The sequence below is a fragment of the Leuresthes tenuis genome, unplaced genomic scaffold (assembly GCF_036924035.1).
Source record: "Leuresthes tenuis unplaced genomic scaffold, fLeuTen1.0.hap1 SCAF_18, whole genome shotgun sequence".
In the NCBI taxonomy this organism is placed as follows: domain Eukaryota; kingdom Metazoa; phylum Chordata; class Actinopteri; order Atheriniformes; family Atherinopsidae; genus Leuresthes; species Leuresthes tenuis.
The window spans coordinates 15,471,987-15,493,564 of NW_027325372.1; the positions used below are offsets into that span (position 1 = coordinate 15,471,987).

The 21,578-nt window shown below is 38.0% G+C and overlaps 5 protein-coding genes across 5 annotated transcripts; all 5 read left to right on the forward strand.

Annotated features, from left to right (window-relative positions):
• The first annotated feature begins 2,308 nt into the window (after positions 1-2,308).
• LOC140274730 (ladderlectin-like) lies at positions 2,309-2,791 on the forward strand. Its single transcript, XM_072370097.1, has one exon. It carries the CDS (start codon positions 2,309-2,311, stop codon positions 2,789-2,791), a length of 483 nt encoding a protein of 160 aa, XP_072226198.1.
• Positions 2,792-5,444: 2,653 nt separating this feature from the next.
• Positions 5,445-9,608, forward strand: LOC140274732 (lactose-binding lectin l-2-like). The gene is made up of 2 exons (XM_072370098.1): positions 5,445-5,824; positions 9,128-9,608. The coding sequence occupies exons 1-2, from the start codon at positions 5,445-5,447 to the stop codon at positions 9,606-9,608; spliced, it is 861 nt and encodes a 286-aa protein (XP_072226199.1).
• Positions 9,609-14,154: 4,546 nt separating this feature from the next.
• Positions 14,155-14,634, forward strand: LOC140275650 (ladderlectin-like). The gene has a single exon (XM_072371155.1). It carries the CDS (start codon positions 14,155-14,157, stop codon positions 14,632-14,634), a length of 480 nt encoding a protein of 159 aa, XP_072227256.1.
• A 3,101-nt stretch (positions 14,635-17,735) lies between these two features.
• LOC140274733 (ladderlectin-like) lies at positions 17,736-18,218 on the forward strand. The gene is made up of 2 exons (XM_072370099.1): positions 17,736-18,115; positions 18,212-18,218. Exons 1-2 carry the CDS (start codon positions 17,736-17,738, stop codon positions 18,216-18,218), a joined length of 387 nt encoding a protein of 128 aa, XP_072226200.1.
• Positions 18,219-20,758: 2,540 nt separating this feature from the next.
• Positions 20,759-21,241, forward strand: LOC140274734 (ladderlectin-like). Its single transcript, XM_072370100.1, has 2 exons — positions 20,759-21,138; positions 21,235-21,241. The coding sequence occupies exons 1-2, from the start codon at positions 20,759-20,761 to the stop codon at positions 21,239-21,241; spliced, it is 387 nt and encodes a 128-aa protein (XP_072226201.1).
• Positions 21,242-21,578: the final 337 nt, after the last annotated feature.

A 21,578-nucleotide genomic window follows, 5' to 3' on the forward strand; every position in this document is an offset into this window, starting at 1 on the left:
TTACCAGATATTTGTAGGTATGCTGTGGCATCTGAGGTCAAACTGTCAGAAGATGTTCTTTAAGTCCTGTAAGTTTTAAGGTCGACACATGATGGATCAGACTTGTTTTTCAGCACATAACAAACTACTATCAGGGAGTATGGTTTATCTAGTCAGCAACAAAATCTAGGTTAATGGTATGTACAAATGTAACATCCACATAAATGGCAATACCCAAGTTTTCCTTGCTGTAACCTGGACCTGGCTATCAAAGTCATGTGATAGAAGATGCAGTTCATCAGACCTGGGCGCCTTCTTTCATTGCTCCACTGATATAACGCTGATGCTCACTTGTCCAGTGTGGGAGCTTATGCTTGAGGACACAGGTCAGCATGGGCACCCAGTCTATCAACACCTGCATGAAGTCTTCACTTTTGGCAAAATATATCCTACCCACAGCCAGGTGTTAATGTGACATGATAATCAATGTCTTCTCATTTGTCATTATGTTATGACGGAAGGTTTTATTTACTTCCTACATGCAGCACTTTTTTTTATACAATCTCTTAATGATGAGTATATCAGGGGCTATCTGTGGTTCAGGCCACTTAAACAAATGGAGGGGATGAACTACTGATCTTACAACTGGAAGGCAATGCCTCTACGCCTGAGCTCTGGCAAAAACACTTCTGACACTGCTTGTTTCTTTTTAGTTTCATCATAGTCCTTTTTGAACCATGGTTGATGTTATTTTTTTCATTTTTAGTTTTTTAAAGGATTGTTTTTGTTGTTGCCTTTATTGGCAAGTTGCTCAATAGGAAATGAATGCACAAAGAGAGAGAGAGAGAGAGAGAGAGGGAGGACATCTGGCCTTGCTGTTAATTGCTGATATTTTCACATATGTCACATGGACTGAATGTCTGGTCTCAGATCTCCTTCAGGTGGAAATCATAAAGTCTCACTTTGTAAAACATCTTTTGTTCAGACAGTTGTACAATGGAAGGAGCAAAGACTTTAAATGCTCTGCTCATTTATCTGAAAACATCTGAACTTTAACTCTTTAAGAGAGCTGTTGAATCTTAATTCAACAACAAAGTTGTACTACTGTCTAGTGTTAAACATTGTGTTCTTACCTGGATTTATTTTGAACATTTTATTGCTTTTTATCTCTTCGTTGCGATACCTGCATTGAAAAAGCTGTTTTCAGATTATCCATGTACTTTGGAATTTCTTCCAATCAAATACATTTTAAAATAAATGAATTAATTAATAATAGTTGCTGTTATAGAAAAAATAACTTCTATTATCATTGTAAACTCATCTGCTAAATAACTATGTGTAATTCTGGTGCTCTTAAAGTACAGGCCAATGATTAACTATCACTCAGAACTTGTAGATAAACGTATTGTTTTGACGGCCCTCACTCTCAGGGCTGAATGAGAGAAGAAGGAAACAGGCTTTAGATGAGATAATCTTAGGGTGAGCGCATTTATGACAAAGCTAAGGATGCCAGAACAGTCGGTCAGTTCTTAATTCTTCACAATTCTAAATTGTTTGGTTATCTTTACATACATTAGTCAGAGTGGGTGAATACCAGAGGGAGGACCTGATCAAAAAGCTTCTACACAGACCTTTTTACTCTGTGTGCTGGGTCACTGAGGGTTCTCCCAGTCTATTCACTCGCTATAATTCACCAATCTCTGGCCAACCACTGTCCACGTCATGTTTTTAGGGATGTGATAAACAACGTGTGTGTGTGAGGTTGGTTTTAGGCTGGTATCTAATGTAACAGACCTATCTGACAAGATAGAGAAGCTTCATCTGACCCAGTTATTTAGTCCAGTTATGCTATCTTAAAGTCTTGGACCATTCAAGGACATACATTGCGTAGTATGAGCAGAGTGGACAAGTACAAGATAGGAACATAGATTGTTTAGAAGAATACAGAATATGAATACATATATTATATACGTATTGTATTACGGCAATGCTGTTTAAATTGCACATATGTATACAAAGCTTTGCACTACTGGATTGTTGTTGATGTGTAATTGCATGCCTGTGTTGCTGTGCTGAAAAAAAGGCTGATGCCAGAGTTGACTGAAAGTGGCACAGCGGTGTTTGTTGGCTCATGTTCAGATATTGAGGTGTTGCATACAACAGGATTTGGCCAATGATAAGACATGACACTGCAGACACCCTCTCTGAAGGATATAAAAGAGTCAGCCTGTCATCTGTCTCTACAGGACTGCTGGGAACAACCACCAGTGCAAACTAATTCCAGCAATACATCAAGACATCTTCAAACAGAGATACGTAAAACGTCAACATGAAGCTGTTCCTCGTCTTGCTTTGTCTGGCTCTGGGTGCTGTATCCGCTTCAGCTCAGGGAGAATTGGCCCTACAACATAGAAACTGCCCACAGTTCTGGTACAGCTTCAACGGACGCTGTTACAAGTACATCGCCACTAAGATGACCTGGATTGATGCAGAGCTGTACTGTGTATCACAGGGAGCCAACCTGGTATCCATCCACAGTCAGGAGGAAGAGAATTTTGTCAAATTCCTGATCAGAAACTTTGATCTTGCTGAGGGAGTCAACTGGATCGGACTCACTGATGCTCAGAGGAATGGCGCATGGTTGTGGTCTGATGGCTCTAAATTCAACTTTAGGTTTTGGAATAGAGGAGAGCCAAACAATGCTGGAGGGTCAGAAGAATGTGTCCACACCAACTGGGGCACAGATAAGAAATGGAATGACAAAGACTGTTCATTTAAATACTCTTTTGTCTGTGCAATTCGCAGCATTTGAGTTCTTCTGATTCCACTCTGTGATTTGACATGTGTTGATTTGGAGAGTTTAATTAAACCTGTGAAAAAAAGATGCAAACTGTTCAAGTTCATGTTTAAATTCTTTTAAATTAAAACCTCTCCAGTTCAAGGGAAAAATGTGAATACTATCAAAATGTTATTTATTCCTACTTGATTCACTGAGAACTGTAAACACCTCTGATGTCACTAACCTGTAAAATGTGTTTAGAAGGGATACTTTTTCATGTAACTGTGCAATAACATAATTTTATCATTATCTGCTTACATGTTGCTACTATGATGAAAACAAAAAAAAACAAGTTATTAAACAGGAACTGTTCTTAAACTGAAAGACAAGTAAAGTAATGGAAGGAAGATGATGTCGAGAATAAAGTTATTTGAGAAGAAAATATTGAGGCCTCCCATTCTCCTGTTCTTTGTTCTGAATACGAGACAGCAGATACATCACATCGCTAATAATGTCATCAAGATCTGTGTCATTTTATAAATCAGTATTGATTTATGTCATTTGCTGATCTAAAACTCTAAAGAATAAAAAGCTTTGGAAAGAGCACATTGGTGGAGTTTAATTGAGTCAATAAGCTTAAAATGTCTTTCTTTTCTTTTTTTGAATAAAAAAACCTCAAAGTTTATGGCAAAAGACTTTTCAGATGATGATACTGCACCTCTTATTTCATTTACACCAATCAGCCATAATATTGACCCCCCACCTAATATTGAGTAGGGTTCCCTTCTTCTGCTATAACAGTCCTGACCTGTCGAAACATGGACTTTACCAGATATTTGTAGGTATGCTGTGGCATCTGAGGTCAAACTGTCAAAAGAAGTTCTTTAAGTCCTGTAAGTTTTGAGGTGGACACATGATGGATCAGACTTGTTTTTCAGCACATAACAAACTACTATCAGGGAGTATGGTTTATCTGGTCAGCAACAAAATCTAGATTGATGGTATGTACAAATGTAACATCCACATAAATGGCAAGACCCAAGTTTTCTTAGCTGTACTCTTTTTAGTTTCATCATAGTCCTTTTTGAACCATGGTTGATGTTATTTTTTTAATTTTTAGTTTTTTAAAGGATTGTTTTTGTTGTTGCCTTTATTGGCAAGTTGCTCAATAGGAAATGAATGCACAAAGAGAGAGAGAGAGAGAGAAAGAGAGGGAGGACATCTGGCCTTGCTGTTAATTGCTGATATTTTCACATATGTCACATGGACTGAATGTCTGGTCTCAGATCTCCTTCAGGTGGAAATCATAAAGTCTCACTTTGTAAAACATCTTTTGTTCAGACAGTTGTTCAATGGAAGGAGCAAAGACTTTAGATGCTCTGCTCATTTATCTGAAAACTTCTGAACTTTAACTCTTTAAGAGAGCTGTTGAATCTTAATTCAACAACAAAGTTGTACTACTGTCTAGTGTTAAACATTGTGTTCTTACCTGGATTTATTTTGAACATTTTATTGCTTTTTATCTCTTCGTTGCGATACCTGCATTGAAAAAGCTATTTTCAGATTATCTATGTACTTTGGTATTTCTTCCAATCAAATACATTTTAAAATAAATGAATGAATTAATAATAGTTGCTGTAATAGAAAAAATAACTTCTATTATCATTGTAAACTCATCTGCTAAATAACTATGTGTAACTCTGGTGCTCTTAAAGTACAGGCCAATGATCAACTAGCACTCAGAATCTGTAGATAAACGTATTGTTTTGACGGCCCTCACTCTCAGGGCTGAATGAGAGAAGAAGGAAACAGGCTTTAGATGAGATAATCTTAGGGTGAGCGCATTTATGACAAAGCTAAGGATGCCAGAACAGTCAGTCAGTTCTTAATTCTTCACAATTCCAAATCGTTTTGGTTATCTTTACATACATTAGTCAGAGTGGGTGAATACCAGAGGGAGGACCTGATCAAAAAGCTTCTACACAGAGCTTTTTACTCTGTGTGCTGGGTCACTGAGGGTTCTCCCAGTCTATTCACTCGCTATAATTCACCAATCTCTGGCCAACCACTGTCCACGTCATGTTTTTAGGGATGTGATAAACAACGTGTGTGTGTGAGGTTGGTTTTAGGCTGGTATCTAATGTAAGAGACCTATCTGACAAGATAGAGAAGCTTCATCTGACCCAGTTATTTAGTCCAGTTATGCTATCTTAAAGTCTTGGACCATTCAAGGACATATATTGCGTAGTATGAGCAGAGTGGACAAGTACAAGATAGGAACATAGATTGTTTAGAAGAATACAGAATATGAATACATATTTTATATACGTATTGTATTACGGCAATGCTGTTTAAATTGCACATATGTATACAAAGCTTTGCACTACTGGATTGTTGTTGATGTGTAATTGCATGCCTGTGTTGCTGTGCTGAAAAAAAGGCTGATGTCAGAGTTGACTGAAAGTGGCACAGCGGTGTTTGTTGGCTCATGTTCAGATATTGAGGTGTTGCATACAACAGGATTTGGCCAATGATAAGACATGACACTGCAGACACCCTCTCTGAAGGATATAAAAGAGTCAGCCTGTCATCTGTCTCTACAGGACTGCTGGGAACAACCACCAGTGCAAACTAATTCCAGCAATACATCAAGACATCTTCAAACAGAGATACGTAAAACGTCAACATGAAGCTGTTCCTCGTCTTGCTTTGTCTGGCTCTGGGTGCTGTATCCGCTTCAGCTCAGGGAGAATTGGCCCTACAACGTAGAAACTGCCCACAGTTCTGGTACAGCTTCAACGGACGCTGTTACAAGTACATCGCCACTAAGATGACCTGGATTGATGCAGAGCTGTACTGTGTATCACAGGGAGCCAACCTGGTATCTATCCACAGTCAGGAGGAAGAGAATTTTGTTAAATTCCTGATCAGAAACTTTGATCTTGCTGAGGGAGTCAACTGGATCGGACTCACTGATGCTCAGAGGAATGGCGCATGGTTGTGGTCTGATGGCTCTAAATTCAACTTTAGGTTTTGGAATAGAGGAGAGCCAAACAATGCTGGAGGGTCAGAAGAATGTGTCCACACCAACTGGGGCACAGATAAGAAATGGAATGACAAAGACTGTTCATTTAAATACTCTTTTGTCTGTGCAATTCGCAGCATTTGAGTTCTTCTGATTCCACTCTGTGATTAGACATTTGTTGATTTGAAGAGTTTAATTAAACCTGTGAAATAAAGATGCAAACTGTTCAAGTTTATGTTCAAATTCTTTTAAATTAAAACCTCTCCAGTTCATGGGAAAAATGTGAATGATCTCAAAATGTTATTTTTTCCTACTTGATTCACTGAGAACTGTAAACACATCTGATGTCACTAACCTGTAAAATGTGTTTAGAAGGGATGCTTTCTCATGTAACTGTGCAATAACATCATTTTATCATTATCTGCTTACATGTTGCTACGATGATGAAAACAAACAAAAAAACAAGTTATTAAACAGGAACTGTTCTTAAACTGAAAGACAAGTGAAGTAATGGAAGGAAGATGAGATTGAGAATAAAATTATTTGAGAAGAAAATATTGAGGCCTCCCATTCTCCTGTTCTTTGTTCTGAATACGAGACAGCAAATACATCACATCGCTAATAATTTCATCAAGATCTGTGTCATTTTATAAATCAGTATTGATTTATGTCATTTGCTGATCCAAAACTCTAAAGAATAAAAGGCTTTGGAAAGAGCACATTGGTGGAGTTTAATTGAGTCAATAAGCTTAAAATGTTTTTCTTTTCTTTTTTTGAATAAAAAAAACCTCAAAGTTTATGGCAAAAGACTTTTCAGATGATGATACTGCACCTCTTATTTCATTTACACCGATCAGCCATAATATTGACCCCCACCTAGTATTGAGTAGGGTTCCCTTCTTCTGCTATAACAGTCCTGACCTGTCGAAACATGGACTTTACCAGATATTTGTAGGTATGCTGTGGCATCTGACGTCAAACTGTCAGAAGATGTTCCTTTTAGTCCTGTAAGTTTTGAGGTCGACACATGATGGATCAGACTTGTTTTTCAGCACATAACAAACTACTATCAGGGAGTATGGTTTATCTGGTCAGCAACAAAATCTAGATTGATGGTATGTACAAATGTAACATCCACATAAATGGCAATACCCAAGTTTTCCTTGCTGTAACCTGGACCTGGCTATCAAAGTCATGTGATAGAAGATCTAGTTCATCAGACCTGGGCGCCTTCTTTCATTGCTCCACTGATATAACGCTGATGCTCACTTGTCCAGTGTGGGAGCTTATGCTTGAGGACACAGGTCAGCATGGGCACCCAGTCTATCAACACCTGCATGAAGTCTTCACTTTTGGCAAAATATATCCTACCCACAGCCAGGTGTTAATGTGACAAGAGAATCAATGTCTTCTCAGTTGTCATTATGTTATGACGGAAGGTTTTATTTACTTCCTACATGCAGCACTTTTTTTTATACAATCTCTTAATGATGAGTATATCAGGGGCTATCTGTGGTTCAGGCCACTTAAACAAATGGAGGGGATGAACTACTGATCTTAAGACTGGAAGGCAATGCCTCTACGCCTGAGCTCTGGCAAAAACACTTCTGACACTGCTTGTTTCTTTTTAGCCTGAATGACCTTCTTTGAAACTGATTGCACCAAAAAAGCTCTTTTATGATACAATAAAGATGGGATTACGTGTGAAAACAAATGATAGAGCCTAACATCCATTTCTCCAAATCTCTTTACAACATGCTGTCTGTTTTTGTCTTTGATTTCCTTATTTTTGTTCATTTCAGTGGTGCTGAAATTTCAGCCAAACCCTACCTTTTTACATTAGTGATGGAATTATTATGCCTTTTTGTTCCAAAAGATAATACAAAGTTTTTGCTGCTGAAAAATTAATCTCAATACTAATTTCTGTTGTTGTAATCCTACCGCTAAGAAGGGTAGGTCCTAAGCACCATGATGTGCAATGGTCCTATTTTACTTTACACTTAAAATACCTTCTGAGGGATTCAAATTGAAACATTTAGGATAAAACAATAATAATAGCATCTTGCTATATTAAAAGATTGCAATCCTTTCAGGGTCTGTTATTTTATTTAACCCAAGAGCGAGCCATCATTACTGTAACTCAAATAGGAAAACTGTCTATATGAATGTTTACTAAATCAACAAATGATGATAAAACAGCAGCGAAGAAGATAATAATCAGGACTCTTCGCTCCCAGCTTGACTCCCTGCTTGTCAGACTCTCCCACTGGATCCCAGACATGGTGATCTGGCCAGACAAGCCCCTCTCTTTCAGTCAAAGATCAACCTAATGATGGAATTATTTTCAGAAGGACCACCAACCAGAAGTAGTATTTCTGACAATGGATCTGTTGAACTTGAACTTTAGTTGGTAAAATCTGGGAAACTGTTTTAGGAATGTGTGTGGATATGTTTGTGACAGTAATGCTGATAAAACTGAATTGCTCGACAGAAAAGACGTTGGAAACTTTGATTAGCTCAATGAAAATAAATATGCTAAAATCAAATTTGAATTAAAATGACTGAATATTACGTTTTATCAGACATCAAGGTGATCGAACAGCGTTCTTTGGCCAATGTTCAGATATTGTGTTGTTGTGTAGAGCTGAAAGTTTTTGGCTAATGATCTCTCTGCTACAAGTACTGAATAGCCTTCAGGTGCTCTCGGGCAGTTTTAGGCCTGAGAATGTACATATTAAAGTTTGGCATACAATAAAACTCATCGGAAGCCCCGATATATGGAAATAGTTCATATTCATCTTCTTCACGTTTATCTAACAGAGGTTGTACTTACATAATATAATTGGCCAGTTATTAGTAACATAAACAGGCCAACCACTGTCCATGTCATGTTCTTTAGGCTGTGATAAGCAACATGTGTGTGTGACTGTTTTTTTAGGCGTGTATCTAATGTGACAGACCTATCTGACAAGATAGAGAAGCTTCATCTAACCAAGTTATTTAGTCCAGTTATGCTTTCTTAAAGTTCTGGACCATTCAAGAACATACATTGCGTAGTATGAGCAGAGTGGACAAGTACAAGATAGGAACATAGATTGTTTTTAGAAACATACAGAGTATGAATACATAATGTCTAAGAACAAAGCCAATCTCAACAGAAAAATTATATTAAGTGCACAGATTAATGATAAGATACCAAAAGTGGAGACGCCCTCTCTGTGTGATATAAAAGAAAGCAGCCTGTCACCTGCCTCTGCAGGATATTTGATGATAAGCATCAGTACAGATCAACTTCAACAAGACATTGACACCTTGTCTTAATTACAGACGTAAAACTCCATCAGGATGTTGTTCCTCTTCATGGCTGCTCTGGCTCTGGGTGCAGCGTCTCCTTCAGATGAGAAGGAAATGCTGCTTTGGCAAGGCTGTTGTCCCGAGTCATGGTACAGCTTCAATGGCCGCTGCTACAAGTACATCGCCACTAAGATGACCTGGATTGATGCAGAGCTGCACTGTGTATCACAGGGAGCCAACCTGGTATCTATCCACAGTCAGGAGGAAGAGAATTTTGTCAAACACCTGATCAGAAGCTTTGATCCTGCTGACGGAGTCAAATGGATCGGACTCACTGATTGTCAGAAGAATGGCGCATGGTTGTGGTCTGATGGCTCTAAATTCGACTTTAAGTTTTGGAATACAGGAGAGCCAAACAACTATCAAGGGTCAGAAGACTGTGTCCAAACCAACTGGGGAAAAAACAAGAAATGGAATGACATAAAGTGTTCATATGAATACGCTTTTGTCTGTGCAACTCGCAGCATTTGAGTTCTTCTGATTCCACTCTGTGATTTAACATGTGTTGATTTGGAGAGTTTAATTAAACCTGTGAAACAAAGATGCAAACTGTTCAAGTTCATGTTCAAATTCTTTTAAATTAGAAAGTCTCCAGTTCATGGGAAAAATGTGAATAATCTCAAAATGTTATTTTTGCCTACTTGATTCACTGAGAACTGTAAACACATCTGATGTCACTAACCTGTAAAATGTGTTTAGAAGGGATGCTTTCTCATGTAACTGTGCAATAACATCATTTTATCATTATCTGCTTACATGTTGCTACGATGATGAAAACAAACAAATAAAACTTAATTTGTACCCACTTGGGTTCATGAAGTTTATATATGATGTGACCATTGATACATGAACTAAAAGATTTACTCCATCACTTCCACTCGTTTAGGATGAGATTATAAAACAGGAACTGTTCTTAAACTGAAAGACAAGTGAAGTAATGGAAGGAAGATGAGATTGAGAATAAAATTATTTGAGAAGAAAATATTGAGGCCTCCCATTCTCCTCTTCTTTGTTCTGAATACGAGACAGCAGATACATCAAATCGCTAATAATTTCATCAAGATCTGTGTCATTTTATAAATCAGTATTGATTTATGTCATTTGCTGATCCAAAACTCTAAAGAATAAAAGGCTTTGGAAAGAGCACATTGGTGGAGTTTAATTGAGTCAATAAGCTTAAAATGTTTTTCTTTTCTTTTTTTGAATAAAAAAAACCTCAAAGTTTATGGCAAAAGACTTTTCAGATGATGATACTGCACCTCTTATTTCATTTACACCGATCAGCCATAATATTGACCCCCCACCTAGTATTGAGTAGGGTTCCCTTCTTCTGCTATAACAGTCCTGACCTGTCGAAACATGGACTTTACCAGATATTTGTAGGTATGCTGTGGCATCTGAGGTCAAACTGTCAGAAGATGTTCCTTAAAGTCCTGTAAGTTTTAAGGTCAACACATGATGGATCAGACTTGTTTTTCAGCACATAACAAACTACTATCAGGGAGTATGGTTTATCTGGTCAGCAACAAAATCTAGGTTAATGGTATGTACAAATGTAACATCCACATAAATGGCAATACCCAAGTTTTCCTTGCTGTAACCTGGACCTGGCTATCAAAGTCATGTGATAGAAGATCTAATTCATCAGACCTGGGCGCCTTCTTTCATTGCTCCACTGATATAACGCTGATGCTCACTTGTCCAGTGTGGGAGCTTATGCTTGAGGACACAGGTCAGCATGGGCACCCAGTCTATCAACACCTGCATGAAGTCTTCACTTTTGGCAAAATATATCCTACCCACAGCCAGGTGTTAATGTGACAAGAGAATCAATGTTTTACTTCTCAGTTGTCATTATGTTATTGTAGCGTGGTACAAAGTGAAGTTGTCCTCCACTACACATTTAATTTGAAAGTCTTTTATTTTTGCAAAAAGCCAAAATTATATATTATTTATCGCGTTACGCCACACACATCTTCACACTCAGGTGTGTGTTCCCGTTCTCCCAGCGTATTCACACAACACAGAACAATTATGAACATCTGCACAAAACATCCAAACAATAATCATGACCGTTATATTGCTATTCCAGACCAGTTGTCTTATTTTGTACATTCAATATCAATTTGTTTCTCCAATACACAATCAGCCATTCATATCTACCAAAATTACCACATTAACGCAATCAATTATGTATCTATCTTAACTTATTTATTTACCTATTAACAATACGCGAACAGTCCGGGCTCTTTACACCGGCTCATAGCTTTCTCCAGCCTTGTGCTTGCTTGCGGTTGCTAGGCAACGAGTACTATCAACTGATAGCCTATTTCCGGACCGTTAGGTTTTATAAACCAGTAAAGTTTATGAACAATATGATATAAAATCCAACAGAGACCATAAACTCACACTTAACACATTCACCCATCAAGCACACAATTACGCGTTACGCCACACACATCTTCACACTTCACACGTGTGTTCCCGTTCTCACAGCGTATTCTCGCGAGATTTCCCTTGTCCCTGTTCACAGTGTAGCGAACCCGCCCTCTGCTGGTGAGACTTAGACACTGCATCACCACATTTGTCAAACAATAAACGAACCTTTCCCGACCAGACCACACACAGACAATTTTCAACACACTCATGACCTTATCTTAATGCAAGTAATATTAAACATATAAATAATAACAATGTTGGTATATCACTGATGGCTCTATATACCACATTATGACGGAAGGTTTTATTTACTTCATACATGCATCACTTTTTTTTTATACAATCTCTTAATGATGAGCATATCAGGGGCTATCTGTGGTTCAGGCCACTTAAACAAATGGAGGGGATGAACTACTGATCTTACAACTGGAAGGCAATGCCTCTACGCCTGAGCTCTGGCAAAAACACTTCTGACACTGCTTGTTTCTTTTTAGTTTCATCATAGTCCTTTTTGAACCATGGTTGATGTTATTTTTTTCAATTTTAGTTTTTTAAAGGATTGTTTTTGTTGTTGCCTTTATTGGCAAGTTGCTCAATAGGAAATGAATGCACAAAGAGAGAGAGAGAGAGAGAGGGAGGACATCTGGCCTTGCTGTTAATTGCTGATATTTTCACATATGTCACATGGACTGAATGTCTGGTCTCAGATCTCCTTCAGGTGGAAATCATAAAGTCTCACTTTGTAAAACATCTTTTGTTCAGACAGTTGTTCAATGGAAGGAGCAAAGACTTTAAATGCTCTGCTCATTTATCTGAAAACTTCTGAACTTTAACTCTTTAAGAGAGCTGTTGAATCTTAATTCAACAACAAACTTGTACTACTGTCTAATGTTAAACATTGTGTTCTTACCTGGATTTATTTTGAACATTTTATTGCCTTTTATCTCTTCGTTGCGATACCTGCATTGAAAAAGCTGTTTTCAGATTATCCATGTACTTTGGTATTTCTTCCAATCAAATACATTTTAAAATAAATGAATTAATTAATAATAGTTGCTGTAATAGATAAAATAACTTCTATTATCATTGTAAACTCATCTGCTAAATAACTATGTGTAACTCTGGTGCTCTTAAAGTACAGGCCAATGATCAACCAGCACTCAGAATTTGTAGATAAACGTATTGTTTTGACGGCCCTCACTCTCAGGGCTGAATGAAAGAAGAAGGAAACAGGCTTGAGATGAGATAATCTTAGGGTGAGCGCATTTATGACAAAGCTAAGGATGCCAAAACAGTCGGTCAGTTCTTAATTCTTCACAATTCTAAATTGTTTGGTTATCTTTATTTAACCCAAGAGCGAGCCATCATTACTGTAACTCAAATAGGAAAACTGTCTATATGAATGTTTACTCCATCAACAAATGATGATAAAACAGCAGCGAAGAAGATAATAATCAGGATTCTTCGCTCCCAGCTTGACTCCCTGCTTGTCAGACTCTCCCACTGGATCCCAGACATGGTGATCTGGCCAGACAAGCCCCTCTCTTTCAGTCAAAGATCAACCTAATGATGGAATTATTTTCAGAAGGACCACCAACCAGAAGTAGTATTTCTGACAATGGATCTGTTGAACTTGAACTTTAGTTGGTAAAATCTGGGAAACTGTTTTAGGATTGTGTGTGGATATGTTTGTGACAGTAATGCTGATAAAACTGAATTGCTCAACAGAAAAGACTTTGGAAGTTTTGATTAGATCAATGAAAATAAATATGCTAAAATCAAATTTGAATTAAAATGACTGAATATTACGTTTTATCAGACATCAAGGTGATCGAACAGCGTTCTTTGGCCAATGTTCAGATATTGTGTTGTTGTGTAGAGCTGAAAGTTTTTGGCTAATGATCTTACTGCTACAAGTACTGAATAGCCTTCAGGTGCTCTCGGGCAGTTTTAGGCCTGAGAATGTACATATTAAAAGTTGGCATACAGCAAAACTCATCGGAAGCCCCGATATATGGAAATAGTTCATATTCATCTTCTTCACGTTTATCTAACAGAGGTTGTACTTACATAATATAATTGGCCAGTTATTAGTAACATAAACAGGCCAACCACTGTCCATGTCATGTTCTTTAGGCTGTGATAAGCAACATGTGTGTGTGACTTTTTTTTTGGCGTGTATCTAATGTGACAGACCTATCTGACAAGATAGAGAAGCTTCATCTAACCAAGTTATTTAGTCCAGTTATGCTTTCTTAAAGTTCTGGACCATTCAAGAACATACATTGCGTAGTATGAGCAGAGTGGACAAGTACAAGATAGGAACATAGATTGTTTTTAGAAACATACAGAGTATGAATACATAATGTCTAAGAACAAAGCCAATCTCAACAGAAAAATTATATTAAGTGCACAGACTAATGATAAGATACCAAAAGTGGAGACGCCCTCTCTGTGTGATATAAAAGAAAGCAGCCTGTCACCTGCCTCTGCAGGATATTTGATGATAAGCATCAGTACAGATCAACTTCAAGACATTGACACCTTGTTTTAATTACAGACATAAAACTCCATCAGGATGTTGTTCCTCTTCATGGCTGCTCTGGCTCTGGGTGCAGTGTCTCCTTCAGATGAGAAGGAAATGCTGCTTTGGCAAGGCTGTTGTCCTGAATCATGGTACAGCTTCAATGACCGCTGCTACAAGTACATCGCCACTAAGATGACCTGGATTGATGCAGAGCTGCACTGTGTATCACAGGGAGCCAACCTGGTATCTATCCACAGTCGGGAGGAAGAGAATTTTGTCAAACACCTGATCAGAAGCTTTGATCCTGCTGAGAGAGTCAAATGGATCGGACTCACTGATTGTCAGAAGAATGGCGCATGGTTGTGGTCTGATGGCTCTAAATTCGACTTTAAGTTTTGGAATAAAGGACAGCCAAACAACTCTGGAGGGTCACAAGACTGTGTCCAAACCAACTGGGGAAAAAACAAGAAATGGAATGACGTAAAGTGTTCAAATAAATACGCTTTTGTCTGTGCAACTCGCAGCATTTGAGTTCTTCTGATTCCACTCTGTGATTAGACATTTGTTGATTTGGAGAGATTAATTAAACCTGTGAAACAAAGATGCAAACTGTTCAAGTTCATGTTCAAATTCTTTTAAATTAGAAAGTCTCCAGTTCATGGGAAAAATGTGAATAATCTCAAAATGTTATTTTTGCCTATTTGATTCACTGAGAAGTGTAAACACATCTGATGTCACTAACCTGTAAAATGTGTTTAGAAGGGATGCTTTCTCATGTAACTGTGCAATAACATCATTTTATCATTATCTGCTTACATGTTGCTACGATGATGAAAACAAACAAAAAAACAAGTTATTTAAATGGAACTGTTCTTAAACTGAAAGACAAGTAAAGTAATGGAAGGAAGATGATGTCGAGAATAAAGTTATTTGAGAAGAAAATATAGAGGCCTCCCATTCTCCTCTTCTTTGTTCTGAATACGAGACAGCAGATACATCACATCGCTAATAATTTCATCAAGATCTGTGTCATTTTATAAATCAGTATTGATTTATGTCATTTGCTGATCTAAAACTCTAAAGAATAAAAAGCTTTGTAAAGAGCACATTGGTGGAGTTTAATTGAGTCAATAAGCTTAAAATGTTTTCTTTTCTTTTTTTGAATAAAAAAAACCTCAAAGTTTATGGCAAAAGACTTTTCAGATGATGATACTGCACCTCTTATTTCATTTACACCGATCAGCCATAATATTGACCCCCCCACCTAGTATTGAGTAGGGTTCCCTTCTTCTGCTATAACAGTCCTGACCTGTCGAAACAGGGACTTTACCAGATATTTGTAGGTATGCTGTGGCATCTGAGGTCAAACTGTCAGAAGAAGTTCCTTTTAGTCCTGTAAGTTTTAAGGTCGACACATGATGGATCAGACTTGTTTTTCAGCACATAACAAACTACTATCAGGGAGTATGGTTTATCTTGTCAGCAACAAAATCTAGGTTAATGGTATGTACAAATGTAACATCCACATAAATGGCAATACCCAAGTTTTCCTTGCTGTAACCTGGACCTGGCTATGAAAGTCATGTGATAGAAGATCTAATTCATCAGACCTGGGCGCCTTCTTTCATTGCTCCACTGATATAACGCTGATGCTCACTTGTCCAGTGTGGGAGCTTATGCTTGAGGACACAGGTCAGCATGGGCACCCAGTCTATCAACACCTGCATGAAGTCTTCACTTTTGGCAAAATATATCCTACCCACAGCCAGGTGTTAATGTGACATGATAATCCATGTCTTCTCAGTTGTCATTATGTTATGACGGAAGGTTTTATTTACTTCCTACATGCAGCACTTTTTTTTATACAATCTCTTAATGATGAGTATATCAGGGGCTATCTGTGGTTCAGGCCACTTAAACAAATGGAGGGGATAAACTACTGATCTTACAACTGGAAGGCAATGCCTCTACGCCTGAGCTCTGGCAAAAACACTTCTGACACTGCTTGTTTCTTTTTAGTTCCATCATAGTCCTTTTTGAACCATGGTTGATGTAATTTTTTTCATTTTTAGTTTTTTAAAGGATTGTTTTTGTTGTTGCCTTTATTGGCAAGTTGCTCAATAGGAAATTAATGCAGAAAGAGAGAGAGAGAGAGAGAGGGAGGACATCTGGCCTTACTGTTAATTGCTGATATTTTCACATATGTCACATGGACTGAATGTCTGGTCTCAGATCTCCTTCAGGTGGAAATCATAAAGTCTCACTTTGTAAAACATCTTTTGTTCAGACAGTTGTTCAATGGAAGGAGCAAAGACTTTAGATGCTCTGCTCGTTTATCTGAAAACTTCTGAACTTTAACTCTTAAAGAGAGCTGTTGAATGTTAATTCAACAACAAAGTTGTACTACTGTCTAGTGTTAAACATTGTGTTCTTACCTGGATTTATTTTGAACATTTTATTGCTTTTTATCTCTTCGTTGCGATACCTGCATTGAAAAAGCTATTTTCAGATTATCTATGTACTTTGGTATTTCTTCCAATCAAATACATTTTAAAATAAATGAATTAATTAATAATAGTTGCTGTAATAGAAAAAATAACTTCTATTATCATTGTAAACTCATCTGCTAAATAACTATGTGTAACTCTGGTGCTCTTAAAGTACAGGCCAATGATCAACTAGCACTCAGAATCTGTAGATAAACGTATTGTTTTGACGGCCCTCACTCTCAGGGCTGAATGAGAGAAGAAGGAAACAGGCTTTAGATGAGATAATCTTAGGGTGAGCGCATTTATGACACAGCTAAGGATGCCAGAACAGTCGGTCAGTTCTTAATTCTTCACAATTCTAAATCGTTTTGGTTATCTTTACATACATTAGTCAGAGTGGGTGAATACCAGAGGGAGGACCTGATCAAAAAGCTTCTACACAGAGCTTTTTACTCTGTGTGCTGGATCACTGAGGGTTCTCCCAGTCTATTCACTCGCTATAATTCACCAATCTCTGGCCAACCACTGTCCACGTCATGTTTTTAGGGATGTGATAAACAACGTGTGTGTGTGAGGTTGGTTTTAGGCTGGTATCTAATGTAAGAGACCTATCTGACAAGATAGAGAAGCTTCATCTGACCCAGTTATTTAGTCCAGTTATGCTATCTTAAAGTCTTGGACCTTTCAAGGACATACATTGCGTAGTATGAGCAGAGTGGACAAGTACAAGATAGGAACATAGATTGTTTAGAAGAATACAAAATATGAATACATATTTTATATACATATTATATTACGTCAATGCTGTTTAAATTGCACATATGTATACAAAGCTTTGCACTACTGGATTGTTGTTGATGTGTAATTGCATGCCTGTGTTGCTGTGCTGAAAAAAAGGCTGATGTCAGAGTTGACTGAAAGTGGCACAGCGGTGTTTGTTGGCTCATGTTCAGATATTGAGGTGTTGCATACAACAGGATTTGGCCAATGATAAGACATGACACTGCAGACACCCTCTCTGAAGGATATAAAAGAGTCAGCCTGTCATCTGTCTCTACAGGACTGCTGGGAACAACCACCAGTGCAAACTAATTCCAGCAATACATCAAGACATCTTCAAACAGAGATACGTAAAACGTCAACATGAAGCTGTTCCTCGTCTTGCTTTGTCTGGCTCTGGGTGCTGTATCCGCTTCAGCTCAGGGAGAATTGGCCCTACAACGTAGAAACTGCCCACAGTTCTGGTACAGCTTCAACGGACGCTGTTACAAGTACATCGCCACTAAGATGACCTGGATTGATGCAGAGCTGTACTGTGTATCACAGGGAGCCAACCTGGTATCTATCCACAGTCAGGAGGAAGAGAATTTTGTTAAATTCCTGATCAGAAACTTTGATCTTGCTGAGGGAGTCAACTGGATCGGACTCACTGATGCTCAGAGGAATGGCGCATGGTTGTGGTCTGATGGCTCTAAATTCAACTTTAGGTTTTGGAATAGAGGAGAGCCAAACAATGCTGGAGGGTCAGAAGAATGTGTCCACACCAACTGGGGCACAGATAAGAAATGGAATGACAAAGACTGTTCATTTAAATACTCTTTTGTCTGTGCAATTCGCAGCATTTGAGTTCTTCTGATTCCACTCTGTGATTAGACATTTGTTGATTTGAAGAGTTTAATTAAACCTGTGAAATAAAGATGCAAACTGTTCAAGTTTATGTTCAAATTCTTTTAAATTAAAACCTCTCCAGTTCATGGGAAAAATGTGAATGATCTCAAAATGTTATTTTTTCCTACTTGATTCACTGAGAACTGTAAACACATCTGATGTCACTAACCTGTAAAATGTGTTTAGAAGGGATGCTTTCTCATGTAACTGTGCAATAACATCATTTTATCATTATCTGCTTACATGTTGCTACGATGATGAAAACAAACAAAAAAACAAGTTATTTAAATGGAACTGTTCTTAAACTGAAAGACAAGTGAAGTAATGGAAGGAAGATGATGTCGAGAATAAAGTTATTTGAGAAGAAAATATTGAGGCCTCCCATTCTCCTCTTCTTTCTTCTTAATTCGAGACAGCAGATACATCACATCGCTAATAATGTCATCAAGATCTGTGTCATTTTATAAATCAGTATTGATTTATGTCTGTTGCTGATCCAAAACTCTAAAGAATAAAAGGCTTTGGAAAGAGCACATTGGTGGAGTTTAATTGAGTCAATAAGCTTAAAATGTTTTCTTTTCTTTTTTTGATTAAAAAAAACCTCAAAGTTTATGGCAAAAGACTTTTCAGATGATGATACTGCACCTCTTATTTCATTTACACCGATCAGCCATAATATTGACCCCCCACCTAATATTGAGTAGGGTTCCCTTCTTCTACTATAACAGTCCTGACCTGTCGAAACATGGACTTTACCAGATATTTGTAGGTATGCTGTGGCATCTGAGGTCAAACTGTCAGAAGAAGTTCCTTTAAGTCCTGTAAGTTTTAAGGTCGACACATGATGGATCAGACTTGTTTTTCAGCACATAACAAACTACTATCAGGGAGTATGGTTTATCTGGTCAGCAACAAAATCTAGGTTAATGGTATGTACAAATGTAACATCCACATAAATGGCAATACCCAAGTTTTCCTTGCTGTAACCTGGACCTGGCTATCAAAGTCATGTGATAGAAGATCTAGTTCATCAGACCTGGGCGCCTTCTTTCATTGCTCCACTGATATAACGCTGATGCTCACTTGTCCAGTGTGGGAGCTTATGCTTGAGGACACAGGTCAGCATGGGCACCCAGTCTATCAACACCTGCATGAAGTCTTCACTTTTGGCAAAATATATCCTACCCACAGCCAGGTGTTAATGTGACATGATAATCAATGTCTTCTCAGTTGTCATTATGTTATGACGGAAGGTTTTATTTACTTCCTACATGCAGCACTTTTTTTTATACAATCTCTTAATGATGAGTATATCAGGGGCTATCTGTGGTTCAGGCCACTTAAACAAATGGAGGGGATGAACTACTGATCTTACAACTGGAAGGCAATGCCTCTACGCCTGACCTCCGGCAAAAACACTTCTGACACTGCTTGTTTCTTTTTAGTTTCATCATAGTCCTTTTTGAACCATGGTTGATATTATTTTTTTCATTTTTAGTTTTTTAAAGGATTGTTTTTGTTGTTGCCTTTATTGGCAAGTTGCTTAAAAGGAAATGAATGCAGAAAGAGAGAGAGAGAGAGAGAGAGAGAGAGAGAGAGAGAGAGAGAGAGAGAGAGAGAGAGAGAGAGAGAGAGAGAGAGAGAGAGAGAGGGAGGACATCTGGCCTTGCTGTTAATTGCTGATATTTTCACATATGTCACATGGACTGAATGTCTGGTCTCAGATCTCCTTCAGGTGGAAATCATAAAGTCTCACTTTGTAAAACATCTTTTGTTCAGACAGTTGTTCAATGGAAGGAGCAAAGACTTTAAATGCTCTGCTCATTTATCTGAAAACATCTGAACTTTAACTCTTTAAGAGAGCTGTTGCTTCTTAACCACTGTCCATGTCATGTTTTTAGGGATGTGATAAACAACGTGTGTGTGTGAGGTTGGTTTTAGGCTGGTATCTAATGTAACAGACCTATCTGACAAGATAGAGAAGCTTCATCTGACCCAGTTATTTAGTCCAGTTATGCTATCTTAAAGTCTTGGACCATTCAAGGACATACATTGCGTAGTATGAGCAGAGTGGATAAGTACAAGATAGGAACATAGATTGTTTAGAAGAATACAGAATATGAATACATATTTTATATACGTATTATCTTACGGCAATGCTGTTTAAATTGCACATATGTATACAAAGCTTTGCACTACTGGATTGTTGTTGATGTGTAATTGCATGCCTGTGTTGCTGTTCTGAAAAAAAGGCTGATGCCAGAGTTGACTGAAAGTGGCACAGCGGTGTTTGTTGGCTCATGTTCAGATATTGAGGTGTTGCATACAACAGGATTTGGCCAATGATAAGACATGACACTGCAGACACCCTCTCTGAAGGATATAAAAGAATCAGCCTGTCATCTGTCTCTACAGAACTGCTGGGAACAACCACCAGTGCAAACTAATTCCAGCAATACATCAAGACATCTTCATACAGAGATACGTAAAACGTCAACATGAAGCTGTTCCTCGTCTTGCTTTGTCTGGCTCTGGGTGCTGTATCCGCTTCAGCTCAGGGAGAATTGGCCCTACAACGTAGAAACTGCCCACAGTTCTGGTACAGCTTCAACGGACGCTGCTACAAGTACATCGCCACTAAGATGACCTGGATTGATGCAGAGCTGTACTGTGTATCACAGGGAGCCAACCTGGTATCTATCCACAGTCAGGAGGAAGAGAATTTTGTCAAATTCCTGATCAGAAACTTTGATCTTGCTGAGGGAGTCAACTGGATCGGACTCACTGATGCTCAGAGGAATGGCGCATGGTTGTGGTCTGATGGCTCTAAATTCAACTTTAGGTTTTGGAATAGAGGAGAGCCAAACAATGCTGGAGGGTCAGAAGAATGTGTCCACACCAACTGGGGCACAGATAAGAAATGGAATGACAAAGACTGTTCATTTAAATACTCTTTTGTCTGTGCAATTCGCAGCATTTGAGTTCTTCTGATTCCACTCTGTGATTTGACATTTGTTGATTTGAAGAGTTTAATTAAACCTGTGAAACAAAGATGCAAACTGTTCAAGTTTATGTTCAAATTCTTTTAAATTAAAACCTCTCCAGTTCATGGGAAAAATGTGAATGATCTCAAAATGTTATTTTTTCCTACTTGATTCACTGAGAACTGTAAACACCTCTGATGTCACTAACCTGTAAAATGTGTTTAGATGGGATGCTTTCTCATGTAACTGTGCAATAACATCATTTTATCGTTATCTGCTTACATGTTGCTACTATGATGAAAACAAACAAAAAAACAAGTTATTTAAATGGAAC